Source organism: Astatotilapia calliptera, chromosome 14 (assembly GCF_900246225.1).
Source record: "Astatotilapia calliptera chromosome 14, fAstCal1.2, whole genome shotgun sequence".
Classification (NCBI taxonomy): Eukaryota; Metazoa; Chordata; class Actinopteri; order Cichliformes; family Cichlidae; genus Astatotilapia; species Astatotilapia calliptera.
In genome coordinates this window covers 20,866,134-20,891,541 of record NC_039315.1, presented here as the reverse complement: position 1 = coordinate 20,891,541, position 25,408 = coordinate 20,866,134, and the positions used below count along the sequence as shown (strand labels likewise).

Genomic DNA, 25,408 nt, shown 5'->3' with positions numbered 1-25,408 from the left:
AAGAAAATGATTCCCTTTTTTAGCGCTGTCCCACTGGGAGGATAACTCGTGGGAGGGTGGTCCTCCGTCAGGTCCTCCTCTGTTCACACGGACGACGAGCACGAAGCAGCTTTTATGTTTGACATCACTCTTTCAGTGCTGAGGTTTATGTAAACGTATATGCTTATTTAATAAGTGACACATTTGTTGCCATGAAAGAAATGGCAGAATGGGAAGCCATTAGTCTGACACTCATGCTTCTTGGCTGTGTTTCCTTAAAAATCAGCTCATTAACCACCAAATAACTAACGGTTGAATTTGAGTCAGTAGAAAAACTTACTGTACTGTTAAGGGTATTATTAATAATAATTGGTGGATGAGGGTTTGCTGGCTGTCACTAGGTCAAATCGCCAGCAAAGATGTATATGGTGCTAACCAAAAACCAGCTTGAGATTCCATCGGTTGTTAGCAGATTGTCGTGAGCACTTGTAGTTTGATTTTTATTTATTTATTTATTTTAAAAGCGGTGAGTTGTCTGCAAACACTCGCCTCATAAAATGTGCTCCGTACCGCTGCTGCCGGTATGTTTCTGGCTTGCACTGAACTTTTTCAAGATTCACTAACACTCCGTGGGTAGTTGGCAAATGTTTGAAGACAAGTTGGCATATTTCATGAAACTTATGGTTGACACACAAATGAGCAAAGCAATCCCAACTAAACTTTAGGTGCAGCGCTGTACACCTCGTACCTACGACCGATTTCACCAAGCAGTTAGCAGCAGCATTCAGCTACCACTTGCCAGCTGCTTTGGGAATATGTATTTTTAATACCTCATGGTATATACATAGTGCTTTGCTTCTAAGTGCTCTCTTACAACACATTCACCCAATCACACGCATTCATACGGTGCTTGTATATCAGCATAAGCACGAGGTTCAGTATCTTTGCTAAGGATATTTTGCCGTGCAGACTACAGCTGGAGCTATGTAGAGTCAACACAAATACTATGGAGAAAACTGTTCTGACAGTGTGATACTGTAACTTGGTTCCAGTCTTCGGTTGTACTCCCCCTCTTCCCACTTTTGCGTGTTTTCAATGTAAACCATGATGATAATTTAGTTTCATAACCTGCTAACTTTATTTTCTCTTGACCTACATCCTCCATCCTCCACAGTTTTTACTTTTTAAATATCTTTTTGCTGTAACCATTTATTTATTTTTTTATTTATTTATTTTTAGTGGGTCACAGCCAGATAACCAGCCTGGCCTCCATGTTGCTGCCAGATATTGTTGCTAGGTGACTTGTGACGCAACTGCATCGCCTCTGTTGTGTAACACTGCAGTGTTAATGTTTGTGTGTAGGTGCTAATTATGAGGTTCTGTGTGCAGCCTGGTTTTTCATTCATGCTTTCTCTTGCATTCAGATGTTTCTGTAGCAACCAGTGTAACATAGCAACTGAGCAGCCAATAGCAGAGCTCGATCTCTCTGCTTTTCTCTTGCTCCATCTTTTTCCCTCTCCCAGACTCACCTGCCTTCCTGCCCAAACTGAAAGGGTCTCAAAAGAGTTCCTCTGCAGCCTTTTGGTTGTACTGCCAGTTGTCACTGATCCTGAAAGCTCTTTCAGAGGGAAAAGTGGCAACCGCAGCTGCTGATTGTGTGCAACAGTAGCAAGTAACAAAAGTTTCACATGGTCAAACTCCAGCAGCAGCCGAGCAGTGAAAATCTGTGCCTCTGTGGCACGTTGACATGGGCGGTGACTCTTTAACTGAACTGAAAAGAGGCAGAAACTCACAACGTTCCTGCCTCCAAAGGCCTTTAGATGTTCTCAACCATTCAACACTGAGCATTTCCTCCTCTGGTGCTTAAGAATAGCAGTTATACTGAAGTACTGGGTTTGCTGCCTAATCCTGAAGACGTGAGTCCCTTCACTCATTTCACTTTCCCACAAAACGGGTGAAGCTGTTCATGGGTGCGTGCTGTGCTGCACAGCTTAAAGGTGTACAGGTTTATCACAGAGTGAGAGTGAAGCACAGAATTGATGAGTGAGCTCCAATTCAGACAGGCTATGGAAACAAGTGATGTGAGGTTCATGAGAGTGGGACAGAAGGAATTTGAAATGGAAATGTAGGTGAAAATGTGGAAAGATTTCAAGCTCATGGCACTCTCTATCCTGTCCACGTGTCCACGTGTGTACAAAGATGCCAAAATGTGTCCACACTCATCAATTATTCCAATTTTTTTTCTAATGTGTTTGCGTTTTCATGGCTCTAACCTTTTCTCTGAAAGGGTTAGACTACCTATAGATGTAAAAAAAACAATAAATTTGTTTTAGCAGTTATTGTACACACACAGAAAAGACACACATGTGGGGATTGTAGTCCGTGAGGGGGCAGGAATGTTGAGGAAAGACGGATAAGGGCGGAGGAAGAGGGACTAGAAAGGGTGAGAAAGAAAGGGGGAAAAGTGAAGTGAATAAAGTGGAAAAGAGAGACGTACTTAATCCACAGTGTGGCGTTTAGTATGGGATAAGCTGCAGTTTTCTAACAGTGCAGAATCTGCTGAAAGAAAAGCTCTCTAGCTTATTCCTCGTTCCCCATCCCTTCTTTTCCTCTCCTCTCGGTCTCAACACGATTTTACATACCGCCAGGCTTGGGAGTCACTGTGTGAGAACATGTATAAGTGCTGCTTAAGTGCCAACATTTTCTCTGCATGCCTTTTGAGAGATGGCTTCCTGGGAAATCCAGCTGACGGTCTCTTCGTCATCCTTATGTTACTGGTAACTTTATAAATAACGCAGTTCCTTATCAAAGACGCAGGAGGGACCTTTTATTTTTCATGCTTACTGAGAGAGGCGGCGTGAGACGAAATCTAGGGATTAGCTCAGCGAAAGAGAGGTGGCGCAGGGTGTCAGAAAGGAAAAACTGGGTGGGAGACACAGAGACAGACAAGGTATTTCCGGAGCGGTGTTAGGGTTAAGGCTAGTCTCTGTGGCTGATGGCTATCTGTCACAGCCCAGTGATTTGTGGGGTAGGTTGCTGGACAGGAAGTGGAGGGGATGTCAGATTAAAAGGCTGCGGTGAGACTGGAAATCAAGGACTTGGATGAAGAGTTGATCAAAAGCTGCGTTTGTCACTGTAATGCTGTCTGGTTGAACTCGGGTGTGTCGGCTGATAAAGTTCCTGTGAAGAACGTGCGCTAACTAACACGTGCATGAATCTACATGATTTTTATGACATCTTTGCAAGGTCCCCGTTTTTGTTTTTGTTTTTCTGTCAGTTCACATTCCACACTTTAATCCTCCTATACAGTAATCACTCCTAAATGGTCAATTTACTGTTAGGAGGTCATTTAAAATACTTTATTGGGGTAGATGATGTGATCAATTCATTTCTAAAAATACACTCAAATGCAGTGTATTTGAGGAAGAGTGAATTCTCATACCAAAATTGGTGATCGATATAAGCTTTAGGTTGCTTTTGATTTTGATCGTAATATTAAGATGGACATGGCTGCTGCTCCGAAGGGTCGGTGGCTCATCAATCGATATTTCCGTGGTAGAATTCAATTCTCCCAGTCGGCACTTTGAAGCGTTGTTGAGCAAGGTGCTGAACCCCAAATTCCCCTTGATGCTTCTGCTTGAGTGTGAATGTGTGCATGATAGTTAGACCTCGGATAAAGATGTAGAATAAAATGCTGTGGATGCACAGTTAAACTACAGGAGCATTCTATAACCTATAAGATTCAATATTTGGCTTTTACTGAGGCTCTGAATCCACAAGTTTTGATTTTGTTTGTCTAAATACCATGACTATATTATTTATTTAGGTGTTTCCATGATTGCGTGCCCTTAGCTACCTTAGCTTTAAATCAGTACGTGCATGTTGCGTTGCACACGTGTATTAGCTCAGTCGTCAGTCGTGTCCTTGCCTCAGCCTCACCTCTTGGGGACAAAGGCTCTTTTCACCACACACTCTCTCTCTTTCGCTCCTCTTTTTCTGTCTCTCTCTCACACACATACGCACATGCACGCAGACCCATAGGGGCTTATTTGGAGAGCAAGTAGATCTTGTTACATGTGATCTCTCTCTCTCCCTCACACACATGCTCACTAAGGCCTCAACAACAACATCCTCGACACGGCTCTGGTGTGATACCAGATGCTGTTTACTTTCCTTATTAAACTTTCAAAGACTCTCATTTTTGACCCGAAGACAAGTATCAACTACCCGGGGAAAACAAGAGGACAGAATATTCTTTATTTATAGAGTATTTTGCAGGAGCCCATCTTTGGATAAGTGGGTTCAATTAGTCCTGTTGTGTCTTTACAGTGGTTTTTATCTTGTGCCAGTGGCAGGATGAGAGTAAAAAACACTTACACCCTGTAATGATTGGTTTTGTTATTACTACTGCCCCCTTGTGGGTTGTGTTTATGCATGTGTGTACACTAAAATGTGCTCTGCTCTTCTTTAGCTGTTGCTCTGCGTGTGTTTTTGTTTTCATAAATACAGCTGGTTACAGTTATCGGTGTCTGCAGGAGGTTGTGGCCACAGATTCATCCAGCTCAGATATATATATATATATATATCTGTATCTGTACACACACAGATGGAGAGTGGGCGAGATGGAAAGATGTATCTGGAAACAGAAATGTGAAAAGAAGACTGAGGAGTCATTAAAGTTTCCTGACTAGAGCTCCCACGTGTTTGCTAGCAATGCCAGTGTTCTTCTCCCCGGAATAGCTTGCTGTTATCTTGTTACCCAGCATTGACACAGGGAGGTTAACAGAGCTACACTCCCCGCAGCAAGACACACAGAAACACATAAACAGAGGCTCAGATGGCAGGGGGTGTGTCCCTGTACAGGTGTGTGATGACAAATCTGTTTTGATCTGTTTGGCCAGTCATGCGTCCACCTCACTCTCACTCTCTTTGTCTCTAACTCACACACCTGGGGACCTGGGTGACAGGTGTCATCAGCCCTCCTACATGTTTATCTATGGGCTGCCTCCAGGCTGACTCAGTTTTGTGGGGTGATGTTGGCTCAGAGGTTGCAATACAGATGTCACATCAGCTGTCATTTAGCAGCACTTTGTGTCACTCACTGATGCAGGCAGACAGGCAGAGCCGCTGAGCAATGTATTAAACCACGCACGCATTTCTTTGCAGGGCGTGGAGGAAGTATGAGGTTTGAACCACAGCTGCAAATGCATCCCACTTGTGATTACCCACATGTGTGTCTGGGATGGAGCTGTGGTGTGTATTTTTTAATGCAGCTTTTGTTGTTGTTTTATGTATCAGCTGATCACTGCCTGCGTCTGTGAGTTGAAAACGGCAAAAAGGTTGTGAGAGTGAGTGAAAGTCATTTGTTCAGTCCATTTATTCATCTTTTCTGACAATCAGTACCTGAATATAGTCACAACTGTGTAATTCTTCCTCTAAAGGCCACAGTGATCTTAATCCGACCGTGCAGTCTAGTTTGTATGGTTGTGAACACACACGGGTAGGAAATCTGGGTCAGCCTGCTACGAGCCGCTAACTCATTCAGGAAAACGCTCCTGTGTCAGACGGCCCGCTGATTGTACATGTGCACACATCCACATATGCACCTGAACCTAGCAAGTGCGTTAGTCCCGAGCTAAACAGGAAGCCAGAGAATGTGAGCACACTGGGGTTGCTATGGAAACAAGATGCCACACAAAATGCTGATGTAACTGGTTCAGGTGAGGATTGTGACATGTGTGCACTCTCGCAGCTCAAAAGAAGAGGTGTTAAACACACATCAGTGAACCACACGTGACACCTTTACGTGACACATGGGGTGGCTGTAGCTCAGGTGGCAGAGCAGGTCAGCCACTAATCAGAAGGTCGGTGGTTCGATCCCAGGCTGCCTCCTGGCTGCATGCCAAATATCCTTGGGCAAGATACTAACCCCGTGTTTGCCTACTGGTGGTGGTCAGAGGGCCCGGTGGCGCCTGTGTCCGGCAGGCTCGCCTCTGTCAGTGCGCCCCAGGGCAGCTGTGGCTACAATGTAGCTTGCCATCGCCAGTGTGTGAATGGGTGAATGACTGAATGTAGTGTAAAGCGCTTTGGGGTCCTATGGACTAGAAAAGCGCTATACAAATGCAGGCCATTTACCTTTACCGGGACATGCTGTTCGTTCAGTGAAAAATGGTTTTGGTCTTTTAGGCTTTAGCTAATTTTACCACTCATGGCAAATGCCCTGCAACTTCAACTTAAGTATTTTGGTGATCGCCACCTTGATGTTTTGAAGCCAGACTTTGCACCTGGGCTGGGTGGATCAATCACTCCCTGTGTTTTATGCTAAATGGGACCGTAGAAGTAGAAGTAAACTAAAATGCGCAGGAGCAAATGACAGTATTGAACCAGCCAGTCACCGTGATAATGGGCCGAGTTAGAGCTGCATATCAGGTTATGGTGTTTTTTATGCAGAAGCATAAATCCTGTATAACATGTGCCCTAATGTGCTGCAGACCGTATGAATTATCAGTGTCTTGCCCTTCACCCACCATGTCTCTGGATGTCCATTGTTCACTTCTGGCTCCAGGAAACTGTGCCTCCTATAATGCTAACCTCGAGGCTTTGAAACTACAAGCTACAGTGGCTAATGTCGTTATTTTATTTATTTGTTTTTTTGCTTATCTCTACATTTAACTGATGTAATGTTTGACTGCTTAACGTTAGGTCTAAACTTGAGCGAGAGCTGTATTTTTAACCATTAATATACTCAGTTTTTGGACTGAGTTACTGAGTCTTATACTAAAGCAGTATACTTCAGTGCAGATACCCTGGCCTTATTCTTTTATTGTGGGGTACAATTAAAGGTAATTAAAGGTAATAACGTCACAGTTATAAGTCAGACTGAATGCTGACTGTTGAAAGAGGGCGATTTCTGGCAAAGACAAATGGTGTTAATGTTAGCATACCAAAGAACACAGAGAGGCATAGGTAAAGGAAAAAAGTTAAAATATAGAAAGCACTGGAGCTCTGAGGAAGGAGCGAGTGCTTTTGTACGTGTTTATGATGCTCTTTGTTTGGCATTAAAGGTATTTTGCTGGAAAAGAAACAGAAACCCTGAGGCAAAACATGAATTGAATTGAATATTAAAAAATATCTGCTACACTCCAGACATCCCTGAAATCTGATCCCTGTCACTACACTTTCATAAGTGACTTATTGTTCCTATAGCAACAAGGATTAAAAGACAATTTCCAAGCCACGGGCTTGACCTTTAAATGTCTGTTTGGTGAGCTTTTGTCTGATCTCTGTTGGAGAGAAAGAGCCTAAAGTCTGTTTGAGGTTATTTGTGACTGAAAAAAAGAGACTAAAAGTCGCCTCATACTGAAATTCAACAGTGTATGACCCCAGTTTACCTTGTTACGTTACGCTCAGTGTTTACCATTAGCTTCTGTCTGTTTATCCGTCCATTACTATTAATTTGAAATATTAAACTTCATGTTTGTTAAGTTCTTGTAGATATGTTTTATTGTGTCGGATGATTCGAAAGCTTTCCTCACTGATGTTTTCAAGGACATATGTATGTAAAAATGGACAAATTTAAGAAATATGGGCATTAAACACTCAGTCAAATAACTCTGATAGGATTCCAGGTTATACCAATAACCAGGAATGAGGGAGATGGTCTCCTGTACTCCTCACCCTCAAACCATCTGTCTTCTCTGTCCAAAACATGAACATGTCCATCCTCTGGTACAGCTCATTCTTTTTCTGATGAGCTAACTCTCGCGTGTTGCTCTGCGTCTTCACAATCCTAAAGGAAAGTCCAGTACTAGTCTAGTTTGGGGTGATGGGAGACCCTGCCCCAGTTAGGTCACCAGCCCATTACAGGGCTAATACACAGAGAGTCAGACACGCATCACGGTCAAATTCAGATCTATGACCAAGTTAAAATCTCCGCTCAACAAAACATGCATGTCATTGGATTGTTGGAGGCAGTAATGTGATCAATTAATCAAAGACAAATTGGGAGATTTTTGAAAACAGCCTTCATGTTTTTAGAGTTAAAACTGAAGTTTGCTTGTACAAAAATGGTAAGCAGTGTAAGTGGTCATAGTTGGAAGGAAAAAACAACAAAACTCAGGTACAGTCATTTAAAAAGGACACCTTTGCTCACTGTTGTCATGGTTATGTGTGGGCTGCTGCTGCTATTCACTGCTCTGCTCAGCCTGACCGTGTAGAAACAGAAGAAGCAGAAATGGCTTTCCCTTTTCAAATCTGTTTCTCACTGTAATGGCAGGAGGGGAACTTTGTAGTGACTTCTCTTTGACGCTCAAAAGACCTTCCTCATGGCGAAGGCTTTATTTGATAAGTTAGAGAGGAAGTGGATGGATTTTAAACGGCACGCTGCTCATCCTAAGATGCTTCAATCGAGTATTTGTGGGGGGGATTGGTCGAGCCTGGCTGGTGTGAAGAGGAGCCTGAGCGCTGTGAGCGTCTGCCCTGCCTGCTGTCTCTTATTATACACACCCAGGGGGAGGGCCAGGACACACTCGAACACACCCACACACGCAGACGTGTGCACACACGCACTTTCTATCTCTCCCCTGTGCCGCACACAGACACACCACGACATGCACTCAGGTCTTGCTTACATCATCCGTGCAGCAGAAACAGATCAGACACCCGTGCATACATGCTGAAGTGCACTCCCTTGCCTTTCACTTTGACGAGCTGCGCAGCTGAGCCTACCTGCTCTAGAGCAGGCGCGAACCGAAGACACGAGATTACATTTATGGGAGAGCAGGCAGGCTGCAAGAAAACAGCTGCAGGAAACATGCTTTATTTAACGTGGTAAGAGGGAAAGGTGGGGGGAATCCTTCGACCGTCAGGTGTGTCTGCTTTTCTTTATCTGGCAGAGATGAAGACCGAGTTTGTGTGAGTAAACAAACGGGTAGAAACCTTCACGGGCTGCCTCGCGGGAGTGTCTTATGTGCCAAAGTGAGTGTGCGTTCGGGCACACGGACCGTTCCGTATGCTTCAGATGGTTCGAACCCTAGCGCAGTTCAGCATCGCTTTGGAGGAAATGAATGAGAATGGAGAGAATACAGGAGATGAAGGAGGAGGAGAGAGAGATGGAGGAGGAGGAGAAGCTGGCTACAGAGATGCAGTGGATCAGTTCAGAAACAACAACGGCAATAGTAACTCCAGTGGGAATCTGAATGGAAATGGACTTAATGCTGGAAGCCCCAATGGAGAGGTAGATCAGTGGTTTTTGTTTATTTGTAGCACATAAAGGTGTGTGTTGCCCTTCTCTGCATATTAAAAGTTATCATTGGCTGATCCAGCTCGGTTTAGTTTTCCACTCTGTCCAACCTGTTTTATATCAGCTTTTTAAAATTCCCTTTCTTTAACTTCTTCTCCCCTTTTGGCTGCCTCAAATTCTGTTTGTCTTGTCCTAATTTCCCTGCCTTTCTTTCATTTTTATAGCTCATTCCTTGTTTTATTTTATCTGTCTCCACTGGATAATGTCTTTTTTCAGACCCCCCTCTGTCTCTATGTGTTGCATGTCTATAATACAATTAGAGCTGAGTGAATCACACGATTAGCTCTAACACCTACTGTCAGAGACGCTCGGACCACTCACTGAAGTCTCACTGTTCGTCTATCTGTGCCCTTTTATGAATCTCACCATCCACTCTTTTAATGACATTTGCTTACAGCTGATTAGGTTATTTTGAAGCATCCCCTGCAAAGTTGTCTTTTTGCATCCAAATCTCATCCTATTGTAGTCGACTTATGTATGCTTGACTGGGGACAGAACCAACAAACAAACTGTAGACATAACCCAGCCTCTGTAGAGCCGCTAATCTTATAACCCAGCCTGTTGATATGAACCAGCTACTGAAGTGTGTTAGTATGTTATGTATAAACTAACCCTGCTTGAATCCTACATCCTACATGTACATCCTAATAAATCCTAATAAATTTTGAACCTTTTTTTCTGATTTGGGAATAAGGACCGTGCTTCTTATGGAAGTTTTTAGAGGATTACAGCTAACAGTTTACAAAGACTCATATCATTTCTAAAAATTACTAAAAATTAGTAAATAGAGTAGTAACGAAGACCATTTTAATATTTATTTGATCAATTTATTCATCTTTTTGTTTGTAAAATATTACTGAAGAGTAAAATTAATAAATACTAAAATAGTTACAGGTACTGAGTCCAAATCCCGGACAAGCCCCCACTTAATGTATGTTACATAATGTGGGCACAGTGGTACCCAAGTGCCTAATATCTCACCTTTCTTTAGAAATTACAGTTTCAAGCAAAGAAATCACTGAATTATTTGTGAAAATTAGCCACATTTATTTAAAAATTAGTAATTAAAAATTCTCTACCAGAATCAGTTTGTTTTGTGCGTCTTTAGGGTATTTGAAAACTTTTATGTGATAGCTCTGATAATGTACAGAAGCTATCCGCACAGTTACAAAACTACAAATAAATAATTTTTATACAAACTCCACAAAATAGACCTAAAGTCATGTTCAGGTGATGTTTTGTTTCTATAACTATCAGTATCATTTACGTGGGAGATAGATCATGGTTTTAAGTAACAATACTGCATAAATTTCATGTCTATGAAACATCCTGAAGCATTGTGCATGTTTTATCTATTTATGATAATTCGGCCGTGAGACCGCAATTGGATTTTTGGTTAACCTTTAGCTGTCATCATAATCATCATCATCATCATGTGGGATCGGTCCCCGATCAAAACAAGCTAGAGCAACTGATATCTTTTGATATAGGACACAAATAAAAGTTAGGGCTCCAAAAGTTCTGCAAAATTAAAATTCTATCATCTACAAATCTCTCGGCCAATTAGTTCATCGACTTAGAAAGATTGTTTTTCACATTATAAATCCCCAAATCAGTAAATACTTGATAACTTAGCTCAAAAGTCAAAAATGCCAACAAACCAGTTACTCATTTTCTTTAGATTTTATTTTTTGTGAAATGGTGCAAGTACCAAATACACACCTCTGCACTAACTGTTTTATTCACTGTGTGAATGAGAGGTGAAACCAAGGTGAGGAGCTATTTACAGGAAGAGGCAAAGAGGAAAAGTTGGGACAGGCGATGAATTTAAAGAGGTGAGGATGGAGAAGCTAGGAAGGGGGATCAATAGTTCATTCGTGTGTCTGAGAGAGAGAAAATACGATTGATCACTATAGAGTAGGTCATAGCAGTCTGGGCCTGCAAATGACAATTAGAGAAGCCCATAGAGATGCACATTTATGCTTTTTATCTGCATGCCAGAATTGTACAGAAAGAAAGCTTGAACACTGTAAATGAAGCGAAGGATGGAGGTCCCTTGCTTTCAGAGCTGCTACCTCAACAATGTGAAAATCCATCTTAATGTTTACAGCTGCCTATAAATAAAGGGAAAATGATAAAAGGAAATGATAGGCGATGAGGATGTTTTCTCTTTGGGCTAAGAGGACGCCTGTTGCTGCTTTTGCCAGGCTGTTGCCAGGGGATACAGTAGTCGGGAGGGGGGAGGTTGGGAGTGGGTGATGAGAAGTGACGAGAGCAACTGGAAGGAGCTGCAATGCTGACTCTGATGCTTTCAGTGAGCAAACTTCAGCTCAGAACACATTATGTTAACATATTTTTCAACTAAATTCACTAATGTTGTCCTAATGTTGGTTTTTTAAGTACAATTAATTAGAATAAACAAATTAATAAAATAAAAATGCTTATGACCTTCTTTAATTTAGGTCAAAAAGCTAATCTAGCCACCTATGCTTGCTACAAAAGCGAGTTACAATAGTTAACTTTAGTGGATAAATAATAGAGGCTGACCAATATGTCAGCCCTGCTGATATTATCTATTTGCTAATATTTATAGATTTATTGGTATTGCCTTTATACCGGCCGATATATGAAAATTAAAAAAGGAGAGATGGGAGAAACCCCCTTCAGTCATGTTATGGGTGTTGATGTTGCATAGTTTATCAACCGGAGGTCATTTTGCACCATCTTTCATCAGCAACACGCATTTGGAACGGAACAAATACAAAAAGTAGCTTATCAAACAATAAAACAAGAAGACTTTTAAACCGCATTCTCATTGTATTTTACTAAGGAATCGGTTAACTACACATAACAAATGTTTAGTGAGATATCAGTTTCAAGTCCCCAAATACTGCTATCAGTATGAATCTTACAAATCCTGTATCTGCCAGGCTCTAATAAATACAAACTGCTTCACGACAACCATAAAAACACAACAACTCACCCATAAAAATATACCAAAGCTAAACATTATCACCGTTAAGGTCATCCTCACTTTGAATGATAAGTGATGGCTGATAGCAGCATTCAACGCAGTTATCAAATTGTTTAGCTAATGCTTGTGCCAACAAGCCGGTGCTCCAGTTTTGTTTTTCTACTACATAACAGCATGATGACTTAGCCGTCCACCCTCTCATAAAAAAACAAAAATGCCCAACAACACAGACTTCAAAACAGGTCCTCAAACATCAGGTAACACCAGTGTGGCTATTTCTATTTTTTTTTTATATATATACATGTTTATAGTCTATGCTTCCACCTAAGCAACTAAGAACCTCTTTTAATCCCTTTGTATGGTTTTGGGTCATTCTGTGTACTAGGAGACAGACAAAAAAGTAAACAGGACCAACACATAACTTTGTAGGGCAGTGTGCAATCTTTTGTGAAAAGCTTTATGCAGCTGCACTCTTTACAGCTGTGTCCCATAATAACATGTGCAAATCTATTTCTTGTTGGATAAAAAGAGGCCACAGAGAGAAAGAAAAGCGAACTTACAATTTCCCAATAACACAAAACTGAACTCAGTTGTGGTACTTAGAGTAATTGGGTACTTCAGTCCTTTCTGGCTAAAAATGACACTTTAAATTAAAGAGATATATTGGGAAATGGGAGTTATGTTCCTAACAGCGAAACACCGTGTGGCATTCTGTTTTTCTCATTTAGTGCAACACTTTAAAGCAACCGAGAAAAATACTGTCTGAAAAAATAAGCAGCACAAGTGGAAACCTGGTTCGTAAATTCGCCTATCGGTAAACTTTATTGTCTAAATGCACTATAGGCTATAACAAAATATCCATCTTATCGTGATAGTGTTGATATTTGGATCCGTAGAAATCCCCCGCGAAATAACTTCAAGTCAAACAGAACAGCATCGGGCAGAGTCGGATGTGTGAGCCGCGGCTTTAATGTTGAGCTGCAGTGTTTGCTTGAGCTGTGAAGAAAAACTTGCTTTACGGACCCCCTGTACTCACACATTATTCAGGCACCAGAGCTCACAGAGGGACACAAGCGAACATATTGTACTCACAAAAACACACACATTCATCCAGACTGTTAACTGAGCATAATGTCTGACACTGAATATGCGTACGAGAGGAGAAAAATTGGGCATTTAACCTGTTAGTGCTGTGAATTTCATCCCAAATAAGCAGACTGTGACGTCTTTCTGAGCAGATCCCAGTTTAGGGTGATTAAATTACACAAATTCATACCTTGTAGTTAAAGCTGCATCGTTGTCGAGATCAGTGGAAGCAGGTGACTCAGGTTTATAAAGGATATGTAATTTAGGAGGTACTATATATTATATGAGTAATTATTTTAATACTTTAAATTAGATAATTGAGCAACAGCTTGTACTCCAATTCATACATGCCAGCTTTATGTGATCACAGGTGTCGGGGTGTGTGTGTGTGGCATTTTGAGTCATACATCATGGAATCTATTTATTATTAACAGCGAAGATGTTTTTCTTTCTAAAATATTAATTCTTCTCCGATGATCTGATATGTAAGACAAAAGCAGCTTGTGCTTTGCAGGTTTTATGAGATAACAGCAGTGATAGGAGTGGTTTTCTCTTTCCCTGATGAAAAAGCTGAGAACACTGTGGTGGTGACTGTGCCATGTTTGGTCTCTCTGCGCTTAAAAAAAGCCCCCAGCTCTGTGCTGACAAGGACATTATTACATATCCAGTATTTATTGCACCTGTGCTTGATGAATTTCAGAGTGGTTCAGGTGTCAGGGCTAGAGTTGGCATCACCGGTCACAAACAGCCAGAGGCTGTGAGTCCAGCGTGTGATGTAGCTAAAGCCCAAATTAGACTGTACAGACTCAGTGTGGCTGCTACAGTCTGACAGCCTGTCCGGGGTTAGTAGACAAAGAATTGTATGTTTTTTTTATTGTCAATACATTTTGATTATATAGACCAGCGGTCCCCAACCCCCGGGCCTCGGACTGGTACCGGTCCGTGAGTCGTTTGGTACCGGGCCGCGAGAGTTGAGGCTCAGGTGTGACGTGAATAGTTTTCAGGGTTTTTATTGGTTTTCAGTGTTATTTTGTTATCGTTTTTATTGTTAACTCGTTTTTCCTGGGTCTTTTCACGTGTTATGAATAAATCTTCTTTTTTTCGGTACCGGTACTTGTTTTATTTTGTTGTATTTATCCGCGACACCTTAAAGGCCGGTCCGTGAAAATAATGTCGGGCATAAACCGGTCCGTGGCGCAAAAAAGGTTGGGGACCACTGATATAGACACTCCCTGGCCACTTTTTTAGGTACACCTGTTCAGCTGCAAATTCTAAGTCAACCAATCATGCGGTAGCAACTCATTTAGGCATGTAGACATGGTGAAACGTAAGAAAGTTGCTGGTCTGTGTTTGAGAAACTGCTGATCCACTGGGACTTTACCACACAGCTGTCTCTAGTGTTTACAGAGGATGAGCTGCAAAAGGGAAAAAAACCCAAAAAACACCAGGTTTCATCTCTGACCTTAATGATGGATCAAGGCCTGTAGCTGTGATAATAGAGTAGAAAGGAGTCATCCTCACTCATTAGACTGTGGCAGCTTTCCTTCTTCCATCTGCCTCTTTTAAGGTAATTTCAGTTTACTACTCCCTGCAGCGTTAATATTACAGAGAAACAATCATAGGGGAGAGAAAAAAACAACATAATCGGTCAAGATCATACTTACTGCAGTTATTGTCTAGTTGCGCTTTCCTGTAAAAAGATGGGTTATTACCAGCATGTTGGGTTTGCTCACATTCGCACCTGTAATTTGAACTCAAAGTCCAGTGATTTTGATAATTAGGCTGACTGCTTGTTTGATGTCCTATTTGGCTGTTTTGTTCGGATCTCGGAATGATGTCTTGTTCCCGGATCTCTGTGTTTACTTGGCTAGAACTGATAAAAAATGGAGGTGGATCTTATTTTGGGAGTTGCATTAAATAAAAGCGCTTGTGAGGAATGTTCTAATATTCGGCTTGAAGAGTGAAAACAAGTCGTGTTGCAGTCGTAGGGTGTTCAACATCTCTTCCTTTTCATGTGACTGAAAGCTGTTAATCCTGGATTCAGCTTTCCGTTTTGAAGGTTGACACTGCCTCAGCCCAGAGCGTCTTGACTTCAGCTCTACTGTGCCTGCCCCGTTGACCAATCAGCCTCTCAGCTGGGGTTACTATGGTAACCCTGCTAGCAAAATGAAACTGGCATTCCTAGCATTATTTCACTGTGTTCTGATGTGTCCATGTGTGATCTAATAAAAGCGACCAGCGCCGGACAGAGAAACATTCCTGTCCTCAGGGAAGCTCCCTTCATATTTAACTTGACTGTCGCGCACAAACGCTCATTGTTTCCCCATCTATTTCTCGTCGGGGTCAAGTGGTCAGCAGCGTTGTTCACTCGACAGCTGTTGTAAGAGTGCAGTTAATTCAGCGCCATTGCACCTGAGTGTGAGGAAATGCGTATATTAACCGGAGTGAAAACAGCCAGTCTCATGAAGAAGCCGTTTCCATGAAGCTTCCGTGAGAAAGAAAGAGGATCCGCATTTGTTAAGTTGATTACTGTAAATGAGGTTTCATTTGTGTGAGACAGTCATGCAGGGACAGCTGTGCTCTTGTGTGGAGGAGCTGCAGCTGAAGTTGCTGGGTGGGGGGAGAAACCAGTTTCCAGCAAAGACCTGACGCGGACCCTGAGAGACACATTCGGCCTTCAGTCGATCCATCAACATTTTAACATATTCATCAGTGTGTGTGTTGCTTCTGTGGACCATAACAGGGGACCAAACCACAGCTACTTAGGGGGCAATTAAGGACTATAAATGGATGATTACTATGTTGTTGTTTGCGTCCCTCTTTAGCTTTGTTTAATCCTGTATCTATGCTCCCCAACTCTATTGTGTTTGTGTGTGTTTGTCAGGGGTGAGTAGATTTGGAGAGAAGGAGCAGTTGAACTGATTTACAGAGAAGTGTCACTGGCGGCTAACTTTCACTGCTGTTTCCTTATTTAAGAGGGCAAATCTTTCACTTACGATCACTCTGTTCTTCACACACACACACACACACACACACACACACACACTTCTATACACATTCCTCCATCCATCCACACGCCACCTTTCACTCTCCAGCGGTGCCCCACAGCGCCCCTGGGGTCTCCTTAGATGCCAAACGCTAAACATAACCTTTCTGGGAAGTTATTGTTACGGTTATTTATAGGACACAGCGCTGCTGGCAGAGCGGAGCAGGGGAAGAGGGGGGAAAAGCCTCCTCTGTCTATTTTTTGTGGCCATTGTGTGTGTGTGTGTGTGTGTGTGTGTGTGTGTGTGTGTGTGTGTGTGTGTGTGTGTGTGTGTGTGTGTGTGTGTGTGTGTGTGTGTGTGAAAGAGAGAGAGAAAGAGGGGGAAAGAGCCATTGTGGTTATATATGCACCATAGGGGTATGCCTGTGGCTCTGTATGATATTTATAAGCCATGTTGGTTACCAGAATATTTTGGGAGTGTCTTTCGAGACCCTGGATAAAGCACATACTCCGTGATTGGAATCACTGATTTCGGTGTCACATTAACTACTTTTTAGCATGAGTCATTATAGCATGAACGAGCCGTGCTTGTGTGGACTTCCTAGCCCCGGTGACGCCTGACCATGGAGATATAATATTTCAATGGAAAAGCTTAAAAAATATAGAGCTCCTGCCACTGAGTTTTCTATTTACTTCTTGAGAAGAACAGATAAGTGAAATCAGATAAACCTAGGACAACAACAGTGATTGTGATTTCAGTTTAAGTGTTGCGTCGGCGGTGTTGGAGAGAAGGCGTGCAGAGAAAGGAAATGTAGATTTAAAATGCCAGAAAGACAAAAGGTCCATTATCGAAACACAAAAAGAACCGCTGGTTGTTTTTGTTTGTGGATATTTTTGACGATGGCGCACATCAGCACTGAAAAATGATGATATTTATTACCATATGACTTACAGGCTGAGTGATGTTTCTCTTGTTTGGTCATAATCCACCCCGCTGTCTTGGGATCTTTTACTTTACAGACTGCTGGGAGTTTCCTGCTTTAAATGTCAACAACATTAAATTTTCATTTCCTATTAAAGTGCTGTTTCTTTGCTTGACAAAACGGAGCTCACTTGCTTTCTTTGTGCCCGTGTTGTTCTGCTTTCGTCTTTACTAACCTGGATGAGCCTATCCCTCTGGAAAAGGGAAAATCTGAACTAATCAGACCTCATGACCTTTTTCCACTGATCCAAAGTCCAACCTTTCTTCTTCCTAGCGAATTGAAGGCTTGTTTCCCCCCAATTATCCTCACTGATAAGTGGTTCTCTTAAGGCTGAACAGCTTTTCCAGGGATTTAATTTCACCAATTGGTGAAAGGATCAGGATTTTCTTTTTCTGACTACATTTCTTCCTTGAACAAGGCTCACGACTATCTGTCCAGGTTTTAATAATGCGTTGGAGGGTCTTCAGCCTAGTTTTAGCAGTTTCGGCAAACTTGTTGAGCAGTCTGAAACTGAGGAACATTATTCCACCACTGCAGGGCATGTTTTCCAGCTTGAGAAGCATCTCACTGCATCAGGTGAGGTTGAATAACTTGTTGCCAGACTAAACATATGAATCACTCTATGATAAGCTTAGTTAAATCTAGGTGGAGTTCTTGTTTTTTTTTTTGGCCCGGCAGTGTTCGTGTTGTTTTTGCATTTGACGTTCTTTGTCATTTTCCACCTCTGTATTCACTGATTAAAAATTTAAGCCTTAACTTTCTGAAGAGTAAACATACACTCTGCTCAGAATTACCCCATATCAAATTTTGTATCCTGTGTAGAATTTCCAAGTAAAAAGAAATCATGTGAAACTGAACGTATTTAGTGTTTTTAGGCTTTACACTGCCTTTAAAAGCTCACAGTGCTTTCTGATCCTCCATAGCAAGATTCAGTTGTATTTGCTGTACCTGGTACACACTTTTTACTTGACCTTTTGAATTCTAGTTTATTTTTACTTACTTAAAAGGAGAAAAAAAATGAGGAGAATGCATTATATTGTATTAGATTTAGCTAATAGCTATTTTCCATCTGCAATCGCATGGGCAGGTGAGCATAAAACACCACTGCGATATTTTTACAGCATTGCATGTGCTTCTGTTTGTATATTATGTGGTTTGTTCATGACATAAAGGAGCATTAGATATGAACTAGATGACCCTACAAACATTAAGTGACCTTATATTTCTTTCTTATTCTTCTGTCTTCACAGGATATGAGGAAGCATGTCATGATGACCCTCTTAGACACAGAGCAGTCATATGTGGAGTCACTGCGTACTCTTATTCAGGTAATGTAACACACACTCACACACACACACACACACATAACTTCACATGCTCTCTTACGTATCTCTTGTTATAAGTGAGTCGTATTCGCAGGCAGACACGCAGAATAACTAAAAACTACAGATTGCTGAGGACATGAATACTGAATAACTGTGGATGTTATGTAATCCACTTATTCTCATTCATCCTGTCAGGCTAATCTGTTAACCCCGTCACATCCCACTGTCATCAGCATTATCTGCCACACACACCCACACTTCTGTATCCTATACCTGTCTGTGCTCTAATAGCTGACTAACCTTTACCCCAAATCTTAGCCGCATCCCTCTGTCTGGTTAACACGTTCCCAAACATGCACACACTCACTCTGGCACCCTGTGATCACCCTGTTGTGTAACCTGTCGCTGTGTGTGGGTGAACAGTAAGCATGCGTCTGCATTTTTACAAAATGTTCGCTCACATGCGCACACGCTGACTTTGACTGTGTGTGTGTGTGTTTCTGTGCATATGTGTGGCCACAAAGTGAATAAACCCAGGCCGTGTTCCCATGACGACACAGGGAAAGTAAATGTTACCACGGTGACTGGTATATAAGTGCAGATCCTTGACGGAGGGTGTCAGATTTAGTTCGGGTGAGACGGCTCTTAAGTTGAAATCGGACTCTTTTGGGTTTCTGTTGAGGGACTTTTGGTGAAGTGCTCTGTGAATAATACAAGCTTTTGCCATATAACTAAGATGATTTTAAATCAGAGAGTACTTTGTGTTTAGTAAAGCTGAACTAATAACAGTGGTTTAAATGGAGCACTGTAACAAAAAATAATTTCCCCCAGGGATCAATAAAGTATTCTGATTCTGATTCTGATTAACAGTCTAAACAGTTTACACCTAGTCTTTTAAGAGAGGGCCATTATGCTCATTTTCCTGGTTGCATGGTCAGTAGCAATACTCATGTAGGCTGTTGCTTTTTAATGATGCTCAGGGCACCAAAGTGTGGCTGGAAAATATCCACCACACCATTACACCATCAGCACCAGCCTGAACCTTTACAAGGTAGGACGTAGGCATCCTTTCATGTTGTTTATACCAATTTCTAACCCTACCATTGAGTGCATTCCTGTTCTCAGCTGACAGAAGCGGCATCCAGTGTGGTCTTCTGCTGCTGCCGCCCATCTGCAGATTCAGAGGTGTTTTTCTCCATATCTTGGTTGTAACCAGTGGTTATTTGAGTTACTGTGTCCTTCTTGTCATCTTGAAACAGTCTGGCCGATGTCTTCTGACATCAACAAGATTTTCAAAGACACTTTTTTGGTCTTTTTGTGGTCAGATGAAACCAAAGTAGAACTTTTTGGTATAAACTCAACTCGTCGTGTTTGGAGGAAGAAGAATACTGAGTTGCATCCCAAGAACACCATACCTACTGTGAAGCATGGGGGTGGAAACATCATGCTATGGGGCTGTTTTTCTGCCAAGGGGACAGGACGACTGATCCGTGTTAAGGACAGAATGAATGGGGCCATGTATCGTGAGATTTTGAGCCAAAACCTCCTTCCATCAGTCAGAACTTTGAAGATGAAACGAGGCTGGGTCTTCCAACATGACAATGATCCAAAACACACCGCCCGGGCAACAAAGGAGTGGCTCCGTAAGAAGCATTTGAAAGTCCTGGAGTGGCCTAGCCAGTCTCCAGACCTCAACCCCATAGAAAATCTGTGGCGGGAGTTGAAAGTCCGTGTTGCTCGGCGACAGCCCCAAAACATCACTGCTCTCGAGAAGATCTGCATGGAGGAATGGGCCAAAACACCAGCTACTGTGTGTGCAAACCTGGTAAAGACCTATAGTAAACGTTTGACCTCTGTTATTGCCAACAAAGGTTATGTTACAAAGTATTGAGTTGTATTTTTGTTATTGACCAAATACTTATTTTCCACCCTGATTTACGAATAAATCCTTTACAAATCCTACCATGTGGATTCATGGATTTTTTTTTCACATTCTGTCTCTCACAGTTGAAGTGTACCTCTGGTGAAAATTACTGACCTCTGTCATCATTTTAGGTGGGGGAACTTGCACAATCAGTGGCTGACTAAATACTTTTTTGCCCCACTGTATGTGATTAAATAATATTTGGGTTTTTATCTGGCTTAAAGATTTTAGGCCTTATTTAAAGCAAAATATACAAAAACACAGGTTTGAAATGGACATGTTGGACACACAAAGGAGAAATTAAATTAACATGGATATAGTAATGGTGTAATGGTGGCTAATGGTGTAACTGGGCCATGTCACAAAGACAAATGTTGCCACACAGTTCATTCAAGTTGATTCTGGAGTTTTTCCATCAATGTGCATGTCTGTCTTCCCACTTCACTGCTGCCATACTGTACCTGAGACTATCTAAATACAGAGAGGAAAGAGTTCGTCGAAACTGAGGTGCTTTCCTGTGACATAACGTTCGCAATTCCAGATAGTTACTGATTTGTTATGTAACACATTTCCAAGAAAAATGGATAAAGGAAGTCGACCAGCTTTCTTTTGTACAGATGTTTAAACCAGGAGATTGAATAAAAAGTGAAATGTGTCATGCAGTTCGTCAGTGCAGCATTCACAGCTTAGCGAACTTTGCAAATTTGGGAGCAATAGGGTTGAATCTGTCTGAGTTCATTTAAGAGTTAAGCTTTGAAATTTGGAAACTCAATTAATGCGATCACAGTGTGAGCGTCTCTGAGTTTGAGTGCGTCTGAGTCGAGCTTGTCGAAAGCAAAACTGTGTGATCTACACAGAATAAGGACAAAGGACAAAGTGAAGACAACATGTGATGGCAAAACCCGGTTTAATCATTTTGTTAATGTGCCGTCTGTGTCGACTGTGTTTATTCTGCGTTTACCCCGTACTGGCCACAGTGTTCATGAAATGTCTGCTCATATCAGCCTCGATCCAAGATTGAGATATCAGGGGTATGCTGTAACCAGGCATACTGTGTAGACATGTGCAGCTTTGACTTTTGTTTATTAACGCGTTTATCTTTTGTCTTTCTCTTGGTGTTTTTGCTTATTTGTGAATGCAGCTTTCATTCATCAGATAATGCAGGTGGCGTGATGTGAGGAATGAATTGCCAGACGCCAGCTGTTTTGAGCAGTGGCTGTTTTTGCAGTAAAGAGACCGCTTTTAGAGTGCATGAAGATTTCAGCAGCTTTAAGCATACAGCTGCAAAATTCTTGTAAACACATATTTTGTAAAAAATGAAAGAACTCTTTTAGCGTGAATCTTAGGGCTTAAATTGTAAGAAATAAATGTGTAAAATTACAGAAAATGTTCTAGTGGCTTGTTGGACAGACTGTCCTGCAATTATAAAGTGAACTTTTGTTTGTTAATTCAAAGATAATGTCCTATTTCGTTTATTTATTTGTGTATTTCTTTATTTTACTGTGTACAGATGGTGCAAAAGAAGACATTTCTATAGTACATAGTAAAAAAACAGAAAGTTTTCTATCATTTAATTATCTTTTACTCAGTTACGCTGGTGTGACACGAATGGCCATGGGGTGGAGATCTTTATCAGCTGAAAAATGTGTGAAAATGCAATTAAAGGTCCAAAATTTATGTCATACTTCACACTTTCACAAGGCCATCTAGTGGGATGGATCGTTGTCCTTGCCGGGCTGATTCCGGCCCCCAGGCCTTATGTTTGACACCACTGACATGAACAGTTTTTGCTCTAAATCTACTGCACACCTGACAAAATTGCAGACTATGATGAAACAGCCTGCTTGGATAGAGAGCCTGTTTTGATATTGATAGCATTTACATTTGCCTCATTTAAAAAGGGTCCCGGACAGCAGACATGCACTTGTCCCCGGTCGTATTTATGGTATCCACTGCATTTTGATAAACATATATGCAGACTAAAAGTGGAACACAGTAATAAGAAGTTGATTTTAATAACAAAATTATTACAAGCAGTAAGACTGCAGTCGTTTTTTTATACGTGGGGCTTCTGGGAAACACCGGTCTTGGTGTTTATACTCTGGCAGGGTTCAACTAACAGGTTTACAAGGGTAAATTCTGTCACAGCAAACTTTTGCCTGTTTATAATTAAGACTTTACATATCAAAACAGGCACTCGATAGATGTTGTCTTTCTTGGAAGTTTTATACACTTGTTATTAAAAATAGAAGGGTGCTGGGAGAGTGCAGGCCTCTGCCAATTTTATAAGATCGCTCACCCGAGATTTAATGGGTTCATACATTTACCCGCTGAGGTGAGAGGAAAGATTTATGTCATGCTTAGGCAACTGTTTAAATTTTTAATTAGTCCACTGATCACGTGTGAAAGCAGTGGCAGGTTGATATAGAACGTGACATCAGTTTGAGAAAACACACTTACTATTGTTACTGTGCCAGTAACACTAACAGACATAAACTGAGGGATTACCACTGGATTTATTGTTCACTGGTTTTGAGAGGCAAGCTTGATATAAGCTCTCCTAAATGGATTTGATGAGTTAAACTGGCCTCCTTTGCGTTGTCTCCTCTTCATTGTTTTTGGCTGATAAAGTAACTGGTGCAATGAAAAAGTCTAAAATCGATTGCAATACTTTCTTAAAAAGACAAACACCTTATTAGTTTATGTCAAACATATTTATATGATCTGCTTGCTCATCAGCTGGTGATTCTCTCCTCAGGGCTACATGCGTCCTCTCAAACAGCCAGACAGCGGCTCTATAGTGGACCCCCTGCTGGTGGACGAGATGTTCTACCAAATCCCAGAGATCCTGGAGCACCATGAACAGTTCCTGGAGCAGGTCTCCGGCTGCGTGAGCCAGTGGCACGACAGGCAGACCGTTGGACACCTTCTTATCCAGTCGGTAAGCAGATATGGCAATAAGTCAAAGAGCACACATGCAGCTTCTTAACAGATGAGAACATAAGATATTTGGGCCATCATCAACACACACATGGGTCTTAAGAAAGTGTTGGACCATCAGAACACTTCACTGTGCCCCACCCAAATCTTTCATCACAATTTTGTTTTGTGGCATGAGCCTCAGATGAGGTCGCTTCTTCAGTTTAAAGTTTTAGCTTAAACTGCAAGCAGTGTGGAAATGGCCCTCACACCTTGGTGCACGTTGAGGTGTGCCATCACCCAGGGTTGTCCTGCAGATTAGGTGTTTCCTGCAGTCATTTCGGTGTGCTACCTTTACTCTAATTGTTACTTGTTACTTCCCGTGTAGGGATGGGTACCGGTAGGTTCTGACATAAATGGTAGTAACCAGACCAAAAAGCAGCACACATTTCGGTGCTTTTTTTCGGTGCTTTATTTCGGTGCTTTTTTTCCCCTGAGATGTCATACACTTTGGATTCTAGCCAATCATTTTACCTTTCTGAGGATAGTAGGCGGGCCCAGGTAGGTACTTATCGGACACGGAGTTAGCAACATCCTCCGAAAACCCGAAGAGTAGAGTCCTGGCCTCTAGCCCTGCCAGTGTAGCAGAAATGATGACGGATGATGATGGCAGCAACAGCCGTTCTTCTCTGCGTGAGTAGCTTAATGTTGTTCGTGTGTAAGCTAACCATGTTATTAAATTAATGCATGTAAGGTGAACTAGCATACACCGTCGTAGTTACATGCCGCTGTCTTCTTGTTTGATGGCTGATACTCCCTTCACCCTGGTCAAAAAGGCTAAAATGACCAAAGAAAAAGAGGGAAACAGCTAAACATGAGAGGTTTTTGGACAAAGTTTGTGTTTTTTCCATTGATTAAGCACTGCTCCCACACAAGAGTGATACCATAAATCCCCTATAGCCGCAGAAAAGGCTAACATTGTTATCTTTTTACAAAAAAAAACAGCTGAACATGAGAGGTTTTTGGACCAATTTTGTGTTCTCCATTCTTGAAGCACCGGTTCGGGCACCATTTAAGCACCGGTACCGTTTCAAAAGTACCGGTTTGGTACTGGTATCGGATAAAACCTAAACGATACCCATCCCTATTCCTGTGCACACTAGGTGGCATTAGAGGTCTCCACTTATGCTGTATTCCAGAATAAGTCAAAAGTCAAATTTTCGGAGTTCTCGGTTGGCATTTGAATCTCGAACACCCCCACAACTTGGATTTCCCGTTTAGGAAGTTGGAGGAGCTCCGCCTACCCCAAGTTAGCAATCTACAATGGCGTCAATGAACACGAACAGCTTTAAGACTGTAATTTTTATCTAGGAAACTGCCATTAATTAATGAACATGTTGGAGAAGACCCACTTATTATATGTCATGGTGCATGGTGTATCATGTGTGGAACCCACAGTGAAAATTTCATGTGCGTGGGATGATGTTTATTGCTTAGTGGAGATGTCCTGTAGCCACTAGGTGGTGCTATGAGCATGACTAAATGCTGACACATTAGCTGTCTCCAGACTCAGATTGATCTCAAACATGTGACATGTTGAGACAGACTGAACAATGTACATTTGAGCTCTAACAATTTCACAGCCTGTGATGAATGATCATTCTGCCATGGACATGCCCATTAACGAAAACTTAAAAGCTTCCCAATTTACCATTGGCAAGTACTTTTTAGTCGACTTCTACTGTTTTGGTCCTGGTACCAATACTGCCTTTGTATAGAAAGATTGTCCTATTTTAGCATATTCAGAAATTTTATCTTGACTGTAAGCAAGAAATCCCTTCATGTGTTCCAATAAAGCTGTTGTACATGAGAAAGACATGGAACATCCTACAGTTTAAACCATAACACTATCCCATTGAATTTTGAATTAG

The 25,408-nt window shown here is 41.7% G+C and overlaps 1 protein-coding gene across 1 annotated transcript in view; it reads left to right on the top strand.

The window, feature by feature from the left end:
- arhgef17 (Rho guanine nucleotide exchange factor (GEF) 17) overlaps nt 1–25,408 on the top strand; it is a 64,865-nt gene that overhangs the window by 26,325 nt on the left and 13,132 nt on the right. The window contains exons 3-4 of the mRNA XM_026191408.1: nt 18,560–18,637; nt 23,317–23,499. Of these exons, the coding sequence (XP_026047193.1) occupies nt 18,560–18,637; nt 23,317–23,499 (261 nt within the window). The remainder of the gene's footprint in view (nt 1–18,559; nt 18,638–23,316; nt 23,500–25,408) is intronic.